Below are 21165 nucleotides of genomic sequence, written 5' to 3'. Positions count from 1 at the left end.
GAGAAGCCCAGTCACTTGATGTGTCTAGGCTCTCCAACGAGCAGAAGAAAAACTTGTGTACCCTGGTAGATCTAGGTCTGTATATGGGGCCCGTATATACGGGTCGTATATGGGCTGTAGTGTACCTGGTGACTTCAGGGAGTGCATTATGGTTGCAGTACAACGTTCGCTGGAAAACCAGTGCAACTAATGCTTTCAGATCCCAATTTGAAGTGGAGGCATATGTAACTGAAGACGGCACTACTACATTCCCTCCATTTAGGTGAAAGCACGACCAGTAGCGCGGGAAGTGGTAGCAACGCACACTATAGAAGAAGTCGCGATGGAGCTGATTGTCCGGCTGCCAGCCAATCACCCGCTAGGAGCCGTGACTATCGAGAGCGGGCGCAGGGTCGGGGTTGGCAACAACCAGTGGCGCCACTGGCTGCTCCAGCTCACAACGTTTTTAACTCACCAGGTCAGTAACACATCTGTGTGAGAAATGTTTTCTAAGCACATCGACAAGCAGGAACTCAGTCTGGTAGCTCTCTATCATTGACGTCCCAGACACGTGCCTACCATATCGAAACAGCCGTCATGACCAATTTGGGTGCACCAATTATCATATGTACTTTCGCACAGAGCAAAACAAGATGTTTCCACAATATCATCACTGTCAGTCTTGTACTGAAATCTGTTTGCGTGTTATTTTCCTCACCTGCCGACGAGCAGAACGGTTCCATATTGGACGGGTTGGCCCTCTGGAAACGCAACATCGATAAGCGCTTCGAAGGCGTTGAAGAATGCATGATCTGCTTCTACGTCCTGCACGGGGCCACGTGCCAGTTGCCATCCCTCTCATGCCGAATATGCAAGAAGAGGTTCCATTCAGCTTGTCTGGTAAGACCTACTGTACTATAGGCTGTCTTCAGATGACGTGAAACGAACGTGTTTGGCTGCCACGGTGGCGCTCACTTCTTCGGCGTAGCTGCCGCGATTATCTAGCATTTGCTCGAAAACGAAGCCTCGAATTGTGTTTTGAAATCCGGTTGCGTCTGTACCCTTCTTTTATCCCGAAAACGATTCGTCATTGTCGTTCTCACGTTTTCTTTTATGAAAACTATGGTTGTCGCATTGAAAAGTCGTTTGAAATGAAAAGTTTCAATGCCGCTAGTACGAAAAATGACCACCAGTGGGAGGAGCTTACGAGCATGCCATGTCACTGTCACGTCACAATGTGACGTAGGTGAAAACTCTCTAGGAGAACGGTACAGCACACTTGTTTCACAAGGCTAAGACTGTGTGTCCTGAAGAGAATAGCATCCTGCGCTTGTAAGCCTCCGCTTGTAAGCCTCCGCCTATAGGCCTCCGCTTGTAAGCCTCCGCCTATAGGCCTCCGCCTATAGGCCTCCGCCTATAGGCCTCCGCCTATAGGCCTCCGCTTATAGGCCTCCGCCTATAGGCCTCCGCTTATAGGCCTCCGCTTATTACACCAGGCACGAAAGCTTCAAAATTTTTCAATTGACAGAGTGTGACTATGGCATAGTTCACTTTCTGTTCACTACAATGACGTGCACCACGTGGTCAGGAATTGTGGAAATGTATTGCGTGTCCGAGTGTAATTTCATTTTATTCGTTTATTATTTGCCCACGAAGATAATAATAGCGTTGCAGTGTATGGCAGTAATTTCGAAGAATTTTTGCACTAACGGGTACATGCGCGCATCGTCGCATGCGCTCGTGCGGTTGAATGGATCTAATGGGTCGTCTGCTATGAACATCTGCTAGCTGCCAACTTTGCGGCCTATGGCCCGCATTTAAATCGCTTCAAGTTCGTATTCAGTTGAATTTAATAAATGTCAACGTTCAGTGGAGCAAGTTATGCATGTGTGGTGCACACAATGTTTGACACCACAGTGGTGTAGCTGGAGCACGCAAATGTCAAGGGGGAGGGGGGGTTTGCTTGGCAGACCTGACAACAACAACCTAGCAGCCCCTTTGGCCATGTAAACTGTGCAAAAGCGGAAGTGAACAATGTCTGGCACAGGGTTTTCTTAGAAGCTTTCATGCCTGGGGCTACACATTAATCTCACTGAACATGCAAAGGTAAAATGGTTATGAACATTATGATTGACCCTTTGCTATAGTGTTGTGCTAATACTCACAACTTTTACTATGCAGTGCAGTTTTGTTAATTCGAACTCGAATTAACCCGTTAATACGAATAAGCTGGAGTATACGGACTAAAGGGAGTCGCTCTGAATGAGCGCTTGACACCTTGGCAGACCTATAATAAACCTGTGAGCCCAGCCCAGTTGCGATCCCCGCCAACGCGAATTTCGCCAGTTCAATTCGAGAAAATGCCGGCTGTCATTCACGCCTTTTTTTGTTGGCTGTGGTGTCAAAAGGAGAGGGGCTTGATCCCCTTGAAATAGCGAGGCTTGCTTGCTTTGCCGCCGCCGAGTAATCGGCACCGTTCCGCACGTTTGCGCACACCGTTACGGCGATTCGTTCTTTGTTCCTCTTTCCTCCGGCAGAAGTATCGCTTTTAAGTAATGACCGTATAAGTAATAAGTAGATTTAACACGTAACAAGTAAACGTGTCCCGGCTTCCGGTCCCATGCGTAGTGTGCGCAGCCGGGCAATCTAGTTCGAATAAACTGTTACGCACGTTCATGCGTTCGAATTACCGGGCGTTTTCCCCCATTGACATACACATAACTTAGGTGGGACGCGAACGCCAGTTCGAAATACCTGAAAGTTCAAATTACCCAAAAGTTCAAATTACCCAAAAGTTCAAATTACCCAAAAGTTCAAATTACCCAAAAGTTCCAATTACCCAAAAGTTCAAATTACCCAAAAGTTCCAATTACCCAAAAGTTCCAATTAACCGATTTCGAATTAACAGGACTGCACTGTATTCGTCACCTGCAATATTGGTGCCACTACAGTCAGCTCACTTTGCTTCCTTTGCAGTTCAAATGGTTCAGCACGAGCAACAACTCCACATGTCCCCTTTGTCGAAACATATTTTAAGATGCAAGGCACAAACTTTGCCAGGCTCATTGTACAGGTGCACATATGATTTGTATAAATGCAATGCAGATTCCGAGTTTAAAATGTGTTTATTTTTGTAGAAAGTGTTTTCACCTCGTGAAAAAATATAGGGAAAAGTTCATTTCATTGTGACAGCACTCGTCACGTCTTTCACACTGTGGACTGACACAAAATTCACTGCACTTGCAGTGAAACAGTAGTTAAGAAAACAGACTACGCTTGACATACCAGTAATGTACATTTCTAGATTTCTAGAAGGGGCAAATAAAAAATAGCTGGACGAGATACATATCGCCTGGAAAACAAGTATAGCGGTAAGTTCCGTCAGGCACGGCTGATTATTTTGGCGTTAGGTTTGTTGTACTGTTGACACACAACATACAGATGTGTTGGCATTCTGACAGAATGTCAGTTGAAGAGGAAACAGGGATTTGATGGACTTGCCCTCATCTCAACCTTGACGTCTCATCCGGTAAAAGGGAAGTATTTAATACATGCGACTTTGTCTCATACTGTACAGGAGGAACGAGGAACGTCCTTGGCCTTGTGTTGACCCAACATCCTGTTCCGGGAAATATTTGAGACATACATCAGCATTGTTGTTGTGGAATATGTACAGTGCTGTTTCCCACGGTCATGTAACATTTGTTGTGTCGGCAAACACTATAAGTAGCCCGTAACACTTCTACGAGACATTGTAACTGGTTCCATATTGCCGACGACAATTTAAAAAACAAATTGCTGGAAATGTTGTATCAGTCGATGGGGAACCATCATACTCAGTATTTTTGCTGAGCGCAGTGAAATTTACAAAAACGTCTCCAAAAGACTGCCACGAGCCGTGCGGCATCGGGTTTTGAGGCCCGGCCCAATCTCCTGGCGTGATGTAATCAGCTGTGTGTGTCTGTGATGTAGTATCAATGTGGGGAGTAGCCGCAAGGCTGCCTTTCTCATTGAAAATTCGTCCGCAGGGAACACCCCACTTGTGGGCGGGGATCGGAAACGTTATTTTTTTTCCGGTTCGGTTCGCATTCTGGTTCATGCAGATTGGTTCGGGTTCAGCTCCGCAGTAGCGCAAAATATCGGTTCGAACCGGTTCACGAAAGTGAATTTTGAGCGGATTGCCATGGGGTCAAAAGCAAGCACATCTTTACGGTTCTCAAATAACACAAGTGTACTTTTGTTGTTGTTGTTGTTGTTGTTGCCGACACAGCAGTGTTGACGACATAAATCGCGTAGAAGAAAGACTACAACTGACAAGAGGACGACCTCGAAACTAACACAACTGAATAGCTGCGAGGAGGAAATACCTTGCACACTTGGGTCGCATATTTTTTTTTTTTTTTTTTTCAGTTTCGGTTTCAAATTTGTTTGGCAACGCGGCTCAATCCGCTGTGTAAATCGTAGTTCCGATCTCTCAAAAACGCACATTACGTCTGAACCGTTACGCCAACCGGTAAGCGCCTAAATTTATTTCGGTTCAGTTCCGCTTCGGTTCAACGCGAGAAAAAAATATTTTGGTTCGAAAATAGTTTCAGCGAAAAATACGGGTTTTTAGCGGTTTTCAGTTCGGCTTGTGGGGTGTTCTCCAAGTCACTGAGCGATGTCAGCTATACACTCGGCCTCCTGAAGGAGTTACCAGGTTTACCGAAGGTTTCGAAGACGGTGTGCTCATCAAAGACTTTTCGTGCACACCCTACGGGTGGCTAGGATCATCGTACTTCCACACGAGCAGATGTTACCTGTCGTGCCAAAGGCCTGCAGCCAAGGAAAAACGTATTTATGGAATGGACCTTCGCCGCTCCTTTAAGTTGCAAGGTTTCTAAATGTCCGCCGTGTATTTGAATTAGTCTTCAGGAGACGATGCCATCATTTTGAAATTGTGTAAGCCAGAATCTTGTCTAATAAGTTTTCATGAGGCATCCTTCTGCCTCGACCTCTTATCTGGTACTCAAGTTTGACACCTTCAGTCACTCTCTTCTTTATCTTGACTTGACCTCGAAGGATGAAGGAGGCGTTCTTCGGCATCAGACCTGAAGCGTACACATACGTATGTAGCGTTTTTTTAAATACATATAATGTAATCTAACTGAGAGCTTTGACACTTAAAACTGTAAAAGGACAACAATAAAAATAACGAGAGGATAGAGAGGTAGCAAGCGAGCTGGTGGTATAGATCCATAACTTAAAAACCCGAGACTAGGGGACAAAAACAAGGGGGTCTGTGTTTGTCGTTTTTTTGTCCCCTACTCTCGGGTTTTTAAGTTACGAAACAGTAAAAATGTTCGAAGTCAAAGTAATCAATGGCACTAAGAAAGTATGATGCCCTTGAACATATGCTTTTACAAGGTGCTAATCAGATACAGTCAACCCTCGATTGATGAACCTTCGATTTATGAATTCCCTCGTTTTATGAACACGAGGAACCAAACTTTTTACATGCATTTTTCCCTCGTTTTATGAACCTCGATATTCGAATAATGAATGGAATTTATGGGAACCAACTAGGAGTTGCCCAGCGTTTTTGCCCTCAATTTATGAACGGATCCTTCCGAGGCCAACAAAAACCTTTATAGGGATTATTCGTGGTCTTTTGAATGACGCCTGAACAGACAAAACGTTTTCCAGGTATTGCACCCTCGGTTCTTAACCCCTCGAAATCCGAACAACAAACGGGTTTTCAACAAGTCTTCCTGACCTCAATTGATGAATAAGGCGTCCGCTGTCACCCGGACATTAACACAGATTTGAGATTGACACAGCCGAAGGCATGGTCGAAAGCAAAATTACACAATATATTGCATTATAAACACAATCCCAACTCGGAAATACTGTTCCATTTGCACGATAGTACTCACTTAACGGAATTTTCGATTTATGAATCCCTCGATTTATGAACGATTTTTGGGGGAACCGAGGGCGTTCATAAATCGAGGGTTGACTGTATAAGAAATGTAAGTACCGACAGCACCGTGTTTCCATGGAAAATGTGTGTTTATACGGCCTGTACACAACTCCAAAAGGCTCGGGTACAGCATAGTTTGCTCAGCCACCTACGAAAGACGTCCACAGTGACCAACACGTTTGTGGGTTCACAGTCCTTCGATCCCTCCTCTCTGCTCAAGCGAAGCTGAGAGAGCGATCGAGGGGCCGTGGCGGGTCACTCGTCCCGTTACTGAGGGCACTTCTTTTGCAGGTACTGGGATGACATGCATTCCTGCCTTCATCGTATTGGCAGGCTATTAAGGTTTCACAGAGGTGCAGCAAAGCTTTAGGCTTTCTGTCGCTGCTGAACATTAAAGAAGCAATGAAATGGCGGTTGTTCGATGCCCTCCTTAATTCATCATTGATATCTATCGGTCCCCCAACCCCCCCAACCCCCGTCCTCCAAGAAAAAAGGTTATGTCTAAAAGCGATAAAACCCCGGTGCAGGGGACACAAAGAGACAACACAGACGAAGCACTGACTGACAAACAACTTTAATGGCAGGGACACATCTTAAATACACCAAATGCACACCCGACCCCTAGTGGCAGCCAAGGCCATCATGCTGTAATCACAAATTATCACAAGTGATTACAGCATGACGGCCTTGGCTGCCACTAGGGGTCGGGTGTGCATTTGGTGTATTTAAGATGTGTCCCTGCCATTAAAGTTGTTTGTCAGTCAGTGCTTCGTCTGTGTTGTCTCTTTGTGTCCCCTGCACCGGGGTTTTATCGCTTTTAGATGTACCACCAAACAGCCGGGTTTTTATCGCTTTTTAAAAGGTTATGTGCAGTGCAGCCTGGCCTTGGAGTCATATGTCCCAAGCACACATGACGTGGCAGCGCAGCATAGCGTGCGTGTTATGAGTTCTCACTTGGCACGGGAAATTTCGTCCACCACTGCCAACGCCACCTAGATACGGAAGGCAGTCGCTTATTGCCTCCTCTCCTTCATTCACCACGTGGACATATAAAGTCAGAATGGGTCTGCTACCGTGATTCGCCATTTTGCAAATTCAAGAGCTTGTAAATGATTTAGGACCGAGACTTGAATCTCTAGACAAAGTGCAAGACGCTTTCCAGAAAATCAGTCTTCAGTAAAGATATGGGAGGAGGAGGAGGAGGAGTGTCGTTGGGAGGAACCCGAGAGGTCTGCCTGCCTGATTAGGCAGGCATGTTTCTCGGGAAGGGAAAGGTGGTGGAGAGGAAAGGGTGAAGTGGAGGATAGCTGCGTCCATGAGCCGACTTCAGGGGAACTGTGCCGGCATACGCCTATTACACATCTGAGGGAAACCCAGGAAAAACCCCAGACGGCACAGCCGGCCCGCGGATTCGAACCGCGGACCTCCCAGTCTCCAAGCGCACGCGTTACCGCTGCGCCACCGGAGCTGGTAAAGATATGGGACAGTTTTCCCATTTGGTATGCGTGGAGATTCAATCACTGCTCGCAGACGACGGTGGTTCGTCTCCATGGCGCGGGCTGAAAGCACGTTCGTGATTGGCTACGGCCGTTGAAAACACGATCCCGATTGGCTGACACTCAGTCGTTACGTCACGTCGGCTGGTAAGCAGGCTTTCTGTTGGCTTGGAGGTTGGATCTTGGAAGGACTTGAAGCGATCCTAGACCTAGAGTGTGCGCAGCTCAACCTCTCGAGCGAGCTACGATTACCCTTGTGCAAGAACGTACGTCATTTGCTATATGCAGTCCGCCATGTCGCCCTCGGTGGCTGAGTCGGTAGCGTGTCCGCCTGCTGATCCCATGATCACGGGTTCAAACCGCGCCGAGGACGGTAGCAGCTTGGTGGAAGGGTACAAGTTGCTCAGACACCACGTCTTCCGCAAGGATATTAGATGTGGTGTGCCGTGTGTCGAGATTTCGGCGCACTTTAAAAAAAAAAATCTTAAACTCCGGAACGAACTACTATTAACCAGTGATGGCCAGTAGTTAACTACATGTAGTTAAACTACCTGATTGTAGTTAAAAAGTAGTTATCAACTACTTGCAGAAATGTAGTGTGCAACTACTAGTTAGACTACTATTTCGAGTAGTTAACTACAGTAGTTAGGTTACTGCAGACGCCAACTACTTCCGATTTTGCCGCAAGCTTTACGGCACGATTATGCTTCCGACTTTTACCTTGAGCTACTTGTTTGATGAGAATGGTGGTGCAGAGAAATTGTGCCGTGTATGTGTACTAAATCTTAACTTTTACCGCTGCTTGTGATTCATATTTAGGTGTCCAAGTGCACTATAGAATGGGATTGGTGTTGATGGACAACGTTAAGTAGTTAGAAATGTAGTTAAAATACCTTGCAGTAGTTAAAGAAGTAGTTTTAACTACCTCCCCTGAAAAGTAGTTGAACTACTAGTTAAACTACTCCATCGCGAAGTAGTTAGTAGTTATCGTTAAACTACTGTAGAAGTAGTTAGTGGCCATCACTGCTATTAACAACCCGCCATCTAGGAGAGGTCGTCCTGCGTACTACCTTTAACCACACCTCTGTAAGTCTTCAGATATCTCTGAGAGTAGTGTCCCTAGCACCTCTGTACCTACCCATAAATGACCTCCTCGTCGGAGTCGTTAATCATGGAGAGGGTAGGGTTGTCTTTAACGTGTGACTCTGAAAAGAAATACACGGTCATTTAATTGAGGCGAACAATCCCACAGGGTTACCCCCAAGAGAGTCTACGAAACATGCATTCTCCAGAAGTGTTACTCGGAAGATACGTCTGAGGCTTTAGATATCAGTTAGGAAATAATTTGAAACGAAAGTTACGATTTTTTGTTATCGTTCCTTATCTTGGCTAGTATTCAAGGGCTGACCTTCACACTCTCTTTCTGGGGCCACTTGTGTTTTTGCCACGCCTCCATTTTCTTGCTCTACCTTGGGTGAACCCAAACAAATAACGCACGTTCTGTATTTGCATCATTGCCGTTAGCACTGCCATTCACACTACTAATATGGCTCTCACATTAGCAGAACACCAATGTATCTGGTCACACAAAAGTACGCCCGTCACATCCAAGGCAGGAAAGTTATTGTCGCGGGTAGATAGTTTAATGTTCGCTTCGATATATAGACGATACTTATCCCGACGCATGGCGACACGTGTGCATTCGACTTAACGGAATTCGACTTACCAAGAAAGGCATTCGGGGGCGGCGAGTACACGTACGCCATCGTGTATAAGTAAAAGTTGAGGAGTCCGTAGAACGACATGAACTCCGCAGAATTGCCGTAACTCGTAGACAATTCAGCCACAAAGTTGTCTTCGAGAACAGATATCCCGAACCTCATCACAGTTATCAGAATTGTGAGCGACAACACGATGAGCATCAGTGACGTCATAAACTTGAGCCGAACATCTGTAAGAAGAAAAAAAAACACGTTGTTGGTGTGTTTGCATGGTATGTGTGCAAGTTGGACAGCATGTTCGTTATACAGAGGCGCTATGTTTGTATAACAAGTGTGCAAGTAGGACTGGAAGTTCGCTTTTCGGGGGTGCTGTTTGTATAGCAAGTTGGGCAGCATGTTCGTTATACAGGGGTGCTATGTTTGTATAACAAGTGTGCAAGTAGGACTGGAAGTTCGCTTTTCGGGGGTGCTGTTTGTATAGCAAGTTGGACAGCATGTTCGTTATACAGGGGTGCTATGTTTGTATAACAAGTGTGCAAGTAGGACTGGAAGTTCGCTTTTCGGGGGTGCTGTTTGTATAGCAAGTTGGACAGCATGTTCGTTATACAGGGGTGCTATGTTTGTATAACAAGTGTGCAAGTAGGACTGGAAGTTCGCTTTTCGGGGGTGCTGTTTGTATAGCAAGTTGGACAGCATGTTCGTTATAGAGGGGTGCTATGGTTGTATAAGAAGTAGGACCAGGGGCGGATCCGGGATTTTTCTGAGAGGGGTGTCTAGCCTTGCCCTGCACCATAGATACGCAATCGAGGTCAGTTAAAGACTATGTGAAAACAGAAATTGAGGAGGGGGTCGGAACATCCTGACCCCCCTTCCCAGATCCGCCCCTAATAGGACAGCGCGTTCGTTTTCGGGGCACTGTTTCTGTAGCATGTAGGGCAGCATGTTCGTTATACTGGGGCGCTATGTTGGTTTGTTTGTTTTACATTTGTGAACGTAGCACAGCATGTATTCGTTATACAGGGACATTGTTTGCAGAACAAATGAGCAGGTAGTATAGCACGTTCGTTATTGCGGGGCGGTGACAACCCCGAAAGTACTCACCAAAGTAAGGCATGGATCTGAGCTCGGTATAGGCTTGTATAACAAGGTACAGTAGATAGAGAAGGTACACCGACCCAACAGTGAAGAAGAATATCTTTAGTCCCTGAAAAAGAAAAAAAAGTATACGTTTGAAGGATTGAGGAAGAGTTTGATCAATCAAGTAATCGATCCAGTATCGGTTGAACTGCCTGGGTTAGCGCCGTTGAGGAAAGCGGAATCAGCCTAATGGATCGTGTAAAGTCATTAATGCGTTAGCGAATAGTCCGCCTTCCATCAAGACAACACTGGTGCACAACATTTCTTGCACACGGCACTACCTGAAACCCCTTTACAGCGTTTTCGCTATTTGTACGTTTTCCCGGATAGTAAGTTTTTGCTGTGTTCCCGGGAAAATATTTTGATCCATCGTACATTTTTCCTATTTAATGCGCGCGTCCGTATATTGTACGATGTCTTTTAATATTTGTTCAGAATTTACGATATGTCGCTGCTTACATAAAATCCACTCGTGTCGACCTTGTAACTGTACGTTGGGTCCCTGAGCTCGTTGTAACGCTGCCACGATGCCAGGACGAAGGCTGCCATCCACAGCATCCCGACGATAAGCACTTTAGGGACATAGAACGACACCAGCCGGCGCTCATTCTGATTATCATGGAAAATAAAGAAACAGTGTCAGTGGGCACGATAATACATTGGGCGCGTTAAGTAGCTGCTCTCTTACTCCTTCTCGGGCACCCCGAGTTTCGCGCTCCTGGAGCAGCTATTAAACGGCACTTGAACGCGCTCGCTGTTCTGCTGTTACTTCGTTTCTCTTTTTTTTTTTTTCTACTCTCTCTGCTCTGCTGCCGCCTCACGTCCTGCATTCCCTTTCTTCGCTTTCGTGGAGAGGAGGGAAGAGGTCACGTGACGGAGCACGATACCTCCTTTTTCGTGCACCCTCCAAAAGCTGGGTCGTGAAGAGTTCGCTCGCTTTCAAAACTCGGAGTACGAAACCACTTAACTGTAGGAGTGCGATACACTCGCGCTCCGGAGCAGCCACTTAACGCGCCCCATTGATGAATGCACAATCCCCTACTCTATGCTGCACTCTAAGAAAAAAAGGAGTACTTTTACTCCTTTTGGGGAGGAATTGCATTGCCACAAAAAATAGTCCCTTTCGGGAGTAAATGCACGGGAGTAAATGAATGTCACAGAGTGAAGACCGCATTTCACGCGCTGTTGTAAGAGTCCCAGGTACATAATTGGTGCGCATGCATGAAGATACTTTGAAGCAAACCGTCAACCGTGATATATCGAGTGATATAAAATCTTGCGCCATACTAGGGCACAATTTGCGAGACAGATGCGCTAACTGTTTCTTACTCTGTGTGGCTGGAAAATTGCTACGTTGTCTGAGTTATACAGCCTTATGTCGTTCAAATTGACCAAGGGCACATATTTACGGTGACTGTTGCATTCAGGAGACGATTCGCGAAGTTTAGTGACAATTTGCAGGAGTAAATGTCGGGACTAAATGTTGGGTTAGGGGACTAAAATGGGGAGTAATTGCACACTAGGGGAGTAGAAGCTGCAATTACTCCCCGTTTTACTCCTTTTTTTCTTAGAGTGTGCGCAGTAATCGGCATTGACCACAGGTTTTCATAATTCAACAGGTCATGCATTGTGGAACAAGATATTCAAACGTTAGCGGACACGACACGACAGCTGAGGGCATGAATCAACCAAGAGGATTAACTTAGATGGTGTCACTCGCAGGGGAGCGCCACAGTCGCAAGCGCATACGCTAAATACGCGGTAAATGTATTTATGTAGCCATAGTTAGCGTCATTGACCGTCCTCATAATTACCCAAATCATGTTAATCGTTCAGTTCGTGATTCTAATTTGATGTACTGTGTGTATATTTATATGTGTGTGTATTGATATGTATATAGCATGTCCTTGGAATTTTCTCATTGTCCCCTAGGCGATTGTTTTTCTGCGACAGTAGTGGATTTTTGGGTCATTTTCGAGCGATTAGCGTTCCCTGCTATCAGCTTCCTGTTCTGTACTAATTCTGTTCCCATCCCAAGCAGCACAACATATTGGCCCGATATTGAACCAATATTGGGCCGGTACTGTTGTCCCTGTTGGCCGGTATTGTTGCCCCTGTTGTTCGGAAGCCCCAACCATCCCATACAAGCTCTTTCACCTTTCACCATGCACACATTGTACTGTACACCAGATTCTTCAGAGTGGGAGAGAGGGAGAAAAAAAAAAGAAACGATAGAGACTTATTTTTTCTAACGAGCTTCGCTGTCGAGCACTGACGTAAGAGTAGCGGGAACCTCGGCCATTCCCATTGGCTCTCGCAAGCACGTGACCTCTCCCGGGGACGGCTGCTGGATGAGTTTGGGTTACAGTCCCGAATTCACGATCCCGGATTTCTACCCGTCTGTTACTCCCTCTCATGTACGTCTTCGAATACAAGTTCGCATCAATGTAAACAACCGTCCTCTGCATTTAGTATAAGGCTTATTCCAGAGTCGAAATGTCTCAATCCCTCTATGATGACATGTTCCGCGCAGTGTCTTTCTGCCGCCTGTCAGATGCCTTATCTACGATTCTCGGATATTTACCCGTGTTGGTTTTCGTTCTTATCATTCCTACCTCAGACCCTTCTGGAATTTATGAAGAGATTCTGTTGTGGAAGTGGATGTTAACGGGGATTACCTGTCGAATGCCATGGTAGACGCATAGCCAGAACAAGAGAAGAGAACATAGGAACGTGGCTTGGAACATGGCGTCCAACATTCCTGGTATCCAGTGGTTAACGAGCAAAGACATCGGGAATACGGGATCTGCAATACACATAATGACGCTATAGACGACCCTCTGTTTACAAACACGAGAAGACCGGTTCGAGGTTATATTTTGCTGTGGAGGGCTGTTGCAGTGAAGTTTTCACAGCACCATTTCGAGCAAAAACGGCCATAGATCCCAACAGTAGGTCGTTTCATCAGCGTGTTTTGCATGGTGTTTCAAACGGTATGGTGCTAAGGAAGCTACAAAACCTGTAGGAAATCCACAGAAAAAGCGGTGCTTCTTGAAAAGTGCGAACAACTCGAGACTGTGCATTTGAAAGTGCCGCGTCGTCTGCTAAACGACCGCGGGTTGCACAATTTGGGGCGCTGACGTTGCTGCTCACTCGCGCCACCTGGCCCAGAGCAACAGGTCTAGTGGGGCAAGAAGCGGGAAAAACGCGTCGGCTGATAGGCTGATAACGGCTGATAGTGCCCACCAACGTGCTTTGCGCGCCAACGTTACGTAATCAGTGACGTAGGGTCTCAGGTCTTCTATAACGGCCGGCCCTCACTTGGCGACGCCCGACGCGACGACCTGATACCCGACCGGATAGACCTGTTTCTGCGTGCCAGGTGGCGCTAGCGAGCAGCAACATCAGCGCCCCGAAATATGCAACACGCGGGAGTTTAGCAGACGACGACGCACTTTGAAATACATGGTCTCGAGTTGGTCGCACTTGGCAAGATGCACGGCTTTTTCTGTGCGGTTTCCTACAGGTTTTGTATAGCTTTTCCTTGGCACCATATACCGCTTGAAAACCACGCAGAACCTGCTGATGAAACTCCCTACTGTTTGGATCCGTGGCCACTTGGGCCCGAAATGGCGCTGCGTAAACTTCGCTGCAACAGCTCTATACACGGAAGCAATGTATAGAACGGAAAAGGCGCTTAATGCTAACGAATTTCTCTCGCATTTACCGCTAAATTACCACTGAATTTTCTGTTTCTTGCGTCCGCTTTAGGTGCTCTTTGACAGGAAACAGTTCTTTTTTTAGTTGAACGACGATAGTTGAAGGAAACAACACTACAACGTTAAACTTTTTGGTTTGATTGTTTGCTTGCATAGTGCATCATTGCAAGGTTCGTCAGAATTGCAAGTATAATATCTACACCTGGACACCCTGCATATTCACCGTGTATTCACACGAGCGACATTTCCCCAGAAGCGGAAGATGCGAAAAACGTCATAGCTTTCTGCAGTCACGTGAGCGCGAGCGCTCATGGCTCAGCGTCGCGTCTTCACGTATGCTGCTAACCATGGGGAATATCCTGCGCCACAGCCACAAGGTATTCCGTAGCAGACGACAGGTAAACGCGCTAACGCTGTCGTCTGCTAAGTGTCGTCTGCCAAATGCGCCACTTCGGGTATTCCGCACCGTGTGAATGCTCAACACAACACGGGACGGAACGTGGGTTCTTTGAGCAGTGTTTTCGCTTTTTCTTCCGCCAGAATCTTCCGTGAGTATGTCGCTCGTGTGAATACACGGTCACACGCACACATATAAAGAGAGAGAGAGAGACTGAAAAACTCATAGGATCGACGTACCATTATGGAGTAAAAGGCATGGTAACAAAATGGACATCCACTTTTGCTCTATGGACCAGTCGTGAAACGCAAACCTCCGTAGTGTGTGGGCAAACCAACACTGCACAGGCAAGAAAGGGTTAGTGCCACGTCATTATTTATTCTGCATGTTCAAGAGATTATAATTTGTGGTTCTAATATGGCATGAACGTCGCTACGGTTAGAGACCAGTGCGGATAGTATTGATGGCATCCGTATCCGCGCGGATATTAAGTATGTCTGCACATTTTGGGACATTTCCATTCGTAGAAAATGATCTACTTGATGCAAATGTTACGCTGACAAATGTTTTTACTTCTGCGTACAAACTCTAGCACGCAAACTGTTTAAGGAACATTATGTCATCCGCAATTGTCCAATTGAACAGCACCGCAATGACACACTTTCACGCGCCATCTTGGAGTCCATAAGTTCCCTTTGTTAAGTACCCTAGGTTCTCCTTATTGCGGCTGCATCTAAGGGGACGTTTGCAGAGACAGTAATGCCTACTTGCTGTTAGTGACGCGTTTAGCGCGCGCTCACTGTTGTATCCGCATTCTATCCGCGCGGATTCTCAAATCAAGATTGGCACCCTAACATTAACCAAGCAGTTCTGCGGATATTAACCGCGCACCTCTAACTATGGTATACACTGTTAAAACGGAAACTTGACCACATAGCACGCTCCTAGCCAACCATCATTCCGAATGATATCATTCTGTGTTCTTATTTGCTGAAAATGGGAGTAGGCGCCTATTTGGGACGTATTATGCATATCCCGGATAGGCTCCTTCCTCAGTTTTGAACGAATCATGACACAGAATGATATCACTCGGAATGGTGGTTGGCTAGGAGCGTGCTATGTGGTCAAGTTCCATTTTAACAGCGTAGTTGGACTGTCCATGATAGCTTGTCCTGCTATAGGGATGCTGAAGCCTATCCGCACAGTGCCGGCTCTTTGTAATGAAGCGTTATTAGTACTAATAAAATTATTTCGTACTTACCGTTATGAAAAACGTTATGAGCAAGAATATGAACCTGAACCATATTTCCAGCTGCGTGAACGATGGATTATAGCTTTTATACTGGAAGGTGAAAAGAGTGAATACTTTAGAAATACTTTTTTTTTCCGGATAGTACAAGTGCGACAGTACACAGTGGGAGTACAACATTTTGTGGAAACAGCTGTCACCCAAATATTCCCAACAACACCGAATATCCTCTGGATGTGCGAATAATGTCCTAAGGAATTCGTACGTCCGATGGATATCCTCAGAATATCCACGGGACGTACGAATTCGTTAAGACATTATTCGTACATCCACAGGATATTCGGTGTTGCTGGGGATGTTTTTAGGTACCAGCATTCATTTAGTGCTTACAGCTTACAAAATTGTGTGCACTTGTCCGTCTCATGCTTCCTTTTCTGCACTAAAACTAATGTTTACTTACAAAAAACGTGACGTCTTGAATGTGATATTTTTCGTCGATGTTCTCCAACCCGTAGAAAGTGACGGTGACCAAGTATCTCGTGTAATCCAGGAATCCGAGGTGCAACACCGTGAAGGTGTCGCATTTCTGGAATTCGTTAACGAAAACTCGTCAGGTTTTTGTCAAATCAAAAAAAAAGCTAATGAAATGCTACGTCGTTTCGGCCACGAAATGACTGAATGACAAAATAATAATAACAAATAGTAATTTGGTAAGACTAACGGAAATTGCAGTGGCTGAATTAACAGATTTGTCCTTTCTATGTTTTCCAGCCTCAGAACATCAAGTCTCTCACTGAATTAACAGTTACGATCTGTACATTTAACAACATTTGACATTTCATCAGCTGTCGTTCTTGTGCTTTGGTAATAATTCGAATACATACCTTTAGCAGTTTGTGAATGTGTCATATATATTGTTAATATATTAGAGCGAAACCGTGCTGCAAACCACGTATTATCCGGGATATCGTATTAAGCGAGACATCACTATAGGCAACCAGAGTCACCAGGCACGGTTTCCCATGAATGATACAAAACAGGTCATGATATTGGATACTACATTATCAGAGTTTACGTGTAACTCAAGTTTTCAACTTACTTTTTTAGCTTTTCAACTTACTTTTTTAACTTTTCCACTTACTTTTTTAGCTTTTCCACTTACTTTTTTAGCTTTTCAACTTACTTTTTTAGCTTTTCCACTTACCTTTTTAGCTTTTCCACTTACTTTTTTAGCTTTTCAACTTACTTTTTTAGCTTTTCCACTTACTTTTTTAGCTTTTCAACTTACTTTTCCAGTGCAGACAAGTTCCCGAGTCCTGATATGCGGCTCGGCTAAACCGAAAATGTCAATGGTTTGTCTCTTTAAAGTGATGCCCTGAATCCTGACGCCCAAATGGAAAGACTTTCTAAATGTTTCATCTTCTGAAATTCGAAAATAAGCAATTAGTTTTTTTTTTTTGTCAACCACACATCGCGCCGTCGACTCACCATCCTCATTTTTTATGGTGACTTGAGCTATTATCCATAACTGCTGACTGTACGCCGATAGCGTCGGCGTCTTTAGCGTGAATGGCCCGGTCTGCGTTGTTTGAAAATGCAAATGGGGATAAATTGTACGTGGGACTCTTCGTTGAAAAGGGGTTGTGACAGTTGGCCCAATTTCTACAAGGATCGATGTTTGTTGTCATCGCTGTGTACCTGAAAGTCGAGTTTATTTTTTTTCTTTTTTTAGGAAAACAGATAATAGAAGCGTAGAACTAATCGTGAACCGAATATTGAACGCGATCACCGAGACCCATCAAACGGTGGCACCACTGGCTGACATCACGTGTATTTTGAGAACCAATAGGAATGATCCGTAGTTCTCGCTTCTATGACGTCATTTCCCACAGCGGCAATGTGTTCGAGGGTGTGTATCTCGTCAACTCAGTCACGCGTAACACATTTTTACCCATTTCCTTAGGGATCCTAAATGGAGATAGCAAACTACACCACTGATATGAAGGCGTCACAACCCCTTTAAGACCCCAAGCGGCGCAATGTACTGAGAGTCGAGTGCAATAGGGGTGGATGGTATGTGTCTTATCAATGTTCTTTAGTTTCACGAGTCTGTTCAATGCCTTCCACCTACCCGTCCACCCCTATTGCACTCGACTTTCAGTACATTGTGCTGCTTGGGAAAACGGGTAGACAAGATGTTCTCTGATACGTACAGCCATGTTGAGAGAAGAGATATTTTCGTTGGGAGGTAGCAGCTGAGATGAGCTGCGCGCAACCGTTGTCGTGATTGGGGGTCCGGCCAGACCGATAAACAAACACAGACACAGACAGGCAAAGAACACAGCGAAGACGACGACGAATTCTCGCTTGTGCATTGTGTACAAGCGCATTTGCACAGACCTGTAACGTAAAGTAAAACGTGTCATTATGTGGATTACTGGTACATTAGTACGATTCCGATACCTTACGTGTATTTTCTCACTTTTAAAAACTGTCTGCAGACTAACAAGAAAATAATAATTTTCGACCTTTAAGGGGAGTAGATGCATCGAGACAACCATTAGTCCCTTTCAGGACTAAGTGCACGGCAGAAGGCGGAAATTAGGAGGACTATTTGCAGCGCTGGGGAGTAAAGTTCAGGGTCACAGGAATGATATGGAGAGCAATTCCCATCCAGGGACTAGAAGCTGTTATTCCACCCCAAATTTACTCCCTTTTTAGGGTGTACTTAGAAGCTAATTTTGTGTAAGCAGGTACAAGTACTGGAGCAGCCAAGATGCATCTAGTCGTCGGAATAAATACTAAGTTGTATTGTCCTGATTGTAGTAAATAGCAACCGGTACTGCCGTATCCGTGATAAATTGGAATCGCTGTATTGTCGTAGATGTAGCAAACAGTATAAGTACAGTAAGAGTCGTAGTACATGATAACACATCCATATTTTCACCTATGCTCTTATTTCACCTTTCACACTTACAACACTGTTCTTTGTATCTCAGCCTGCGCTTTCAGTGTTACTTAAGCCCCTTGACTGGTTCCACGCCAACCGGCTACTCAAGTGATATTATATTATACTAATCCCTAAAATCAACCGAGCTGACACGTAAAGCACCCAATGATCTGCAACCGAATGCGTTTAGGTACTTCTCATGTACTGCAACGTTATAATATTGAGCGCTAAACAAAATCGACACCTTTTCTTTCGGAACACTTTCCTCACCGCATCCCCAATTCCTTTCCCCACGTTCCTTAAACCCCCATCTCAGCCGCCACACACACACACCATACGGAACACAAGGAACGTCGTTCTAACAATCATGCAGAAAGCAACGAAAAGGGAAGAAAAGGGACGCATGTTTCCCCCAACAATCCCCACTAATCTAACACGTCCCACAAGACTAACTTCCCCGCACGACACCAAAACCCTGTGGTGAAGACACCCCGCTGCGTTACAGCCGACCCCGTTTTTTGGAACACAAAACAGCGCTCCGTATTGGCGCCCGAGCTTACCTTTCGCACCGGTCATGGTAGTACGCTGGGGCAATGTACTTGCCGAACTTGCTGAAGAGAAAGCCAAAATGGGAAAACATGTATCGCAAGCGTAATTTGAAATTTGCTAGACTGAAAGGTCGACGGTTAGGTGCGGTGCTTGCGTAAGGCATTTTGTTTTCCCTGTGGGAGGAGGAGGAGGAGGAGAGAGTGGGATCTTTGGCAACATTGGAGGAGGAGGAGGAGGAAGAAAGCGTGGAAAGGCCCGAAGGGTGCTGCGCGGATGAGCACACACTATTCAGGTGCGCGTGCGCGGATCGATTGAGTTGGGAGAGGAGGAACGCGATTGGGAAGAAAGGGGAAGGAATGCGGAAGTGATGATGGCGGTGCTGTGACCTTGTTTCGGTTTTGGATTTGGCCCGGTGGGTGTTCAGGATGTTATGTGGGCAACGTGATGGAGTGAAAACATAACGGCTGCCGATATGAGGAGCTGGGACTAGGGAGAACGATAAAATGGTACGATATAAACGATAATTCTGGCGATAAATCCTCTGGGGATCGGAGGAAAGTTCTAGGGTAGGTGTTAAAAAGTGCGCGAAGAAGATTTATTTTAAAAAGTAAGCCCTCTGAGGACAAACTAAGACTGAGACGACGAATCAGTTGCTTACCGGTCCCGCTGTTCTTGGTTCTATCGAAGCCTGTGACGTCAGCAGCTTGGTGGCACGGTACAAGTTTAACCGAGCTGTACCATGCCCCCAGGCAGTTGGCGTTGGGCATTTTCCACGAAGAACGTTGAACATGGGGTATGATGTGTCAACGCTGCACGGGTAGGTGAAATTAATCACTCCTTATCATGGTTATCTCGCAATGGAAAACCCGATACCCGTCTCTCGTTAATTTTTTTTTAATTCCTGGGGTGGGTGGAGCCTCATGTATATACAGGTCCCATTAATGGCCAGAGTCCCTTTTTTACACACGTGCCGTGTGTAAAAAAGGGACTCTGGCCATTAATGGGACCTTGCATTCAACATGTGACACCAAGCGTCATCCTGTCAGGGTGCATTGCATCGAATGCTCTTTGAGAAATTGACACGTTGAACGCTTGGTGGCATTTTCAATGTCCATTGGTCTCAATGGTCATTGAAGACTGCCCGTGTCACAGGGTATTACACTAAATTCAGCGACAATATTTGGGAGCAAAAGTGCTTTTTTTCATTTTTTCGTGAGATGAAATTCATTCACAAAATGAATACTGTGGCTACAGCTTGGCAACTGCAAGGCGCTTGCCTTATGGGTTGCGGGTCGGGAACTCTATCCTAAAAATCGCTTGCGTCGTTACCTTCATTGGTGTTCACGGTACGCTTCGTTTATTGCGTACTCTAATGCTGCGCCCCCTATTCGAAAACGCCCCACTCGTCAAACCTCGCAGAAGTGTCAAATCGTCGCAGGTGGCGCAACGCGACAGCCTGTAACGTTCCTGGAAAACGTATTCCGACGTCTCCTTCACGAAACACGCCTGGTTGAATATCAGGCATTGCTGTTGCTTGCGCCTTCTGTTGACTCCAACTGGACGTACTCGAATCGATTCCAAGCGCACATCGAGCCGCGGCACTGGGGCCCTCTATTGTTAAGTCGTTGATATCGGTATTGCTCCCCGGTTTGTTCTCCGTCCCTTTCAAAGGCGGCGCATAATGCTCGCTGTGCGCTATGAAGATGTTTCTTGAACTTGAACTTGTTTACCGGCGGCATGACCGAATGGATAAAAAGAGTTCGCTCATTGGTCGTTACCCCAAAGGTCGTGCTCTAGACTGGGAGGTAGGGTGTTCGAATCCTACCACCGGCTGCGCTGTCTGAGGGTTTTGCCCGCGGACTTTCCCGCTGAAGTCGGCCCAGGACGCACACTGAGCCCCCCCTCTGTTTCTCCCTCCTTCCTGCTCTCCTCTCTTCATCTATCCACGATTGTACGCAGCTTATAGCCAGAGTTGCTTCGCGGCGCTAACACGGAATAAATAAATT

General features: G+C 45.8%; 2 protein-coding genes across 2 annotated transcripts in view; one reads left to right on the top strand and one right to left on the bottom strand.

The window, feature by feature from the left end:
* Positions 1-3091, top strand: part of LOC135387838 (E3 ubiquitin-protein ligase listerin-like) — a 30526-nt gene extending 27435 nt beyond the window's left edge. The window contains exons 29-31 of the mRNA XM_064616996.1: positions 263-457; positions 712-879; positions 2956-3091. Of these exons, the coding sequence (XP_064473066.1) occupies positions 263-457; positions 712-879; positions 2956-3015 (423 nt within the window). The 3' untranslated portion in view covers positions 3016-3091. The remainder of the gene's footprint in view (positions 1-262; positions 458-711; positions 880-2955) is intronic.
* On the bottom strand, positions 3092-19323 carry LOC135387839 (transmembrane protein 181-like). Its single transcript, XM_064616997.1, has 13 exons — positions 19171-19323; positions 17874-18060; positions 17149-17239; positions 16949-17082; positions 16121-16246; positions 15673-15753; positions 14651-14750; positions 12974-13101; positions 10755-10904; positions 10260-10362; positions 9164-9388; positions 8576-8642; positions 3092-5069 (listed from the first exon to the last, which is right to left on the bottom strand). The coding sequence occupies exons 1-13, from the start codon at positions 19320-19322 to the stop codon at positions 5003-5005; spliced, it is 1611 nt and encodes a 536-aa protein (XP_064473067.1). The 5' UTR covers position 19323; the 3' UTR covers positions 3092-5002.
* Positions 19324-21165: the final 1842 nt, after the last annotated feature.

This window comes from Ornithodoros turicata, chromosome 3 (genome assembly GCF_037126465.1).
Source record: "Ornithodoros turicata isolate Travis chromosome 3, ASM3712646v1, whole genome shotgun sequence".
Taxonomy (NCBI): Eukaryota; Metazoa; Arthropoda; class Arachnida; order Ixodida; family Argasidae; genus Ornithodoros; species Ornithodoros turicata.
The sequence above is the reverse complement of the archived record's forward strand: the minus strand, read 5'-3'. Positions and strand labels throughout refer to the sequence as shown.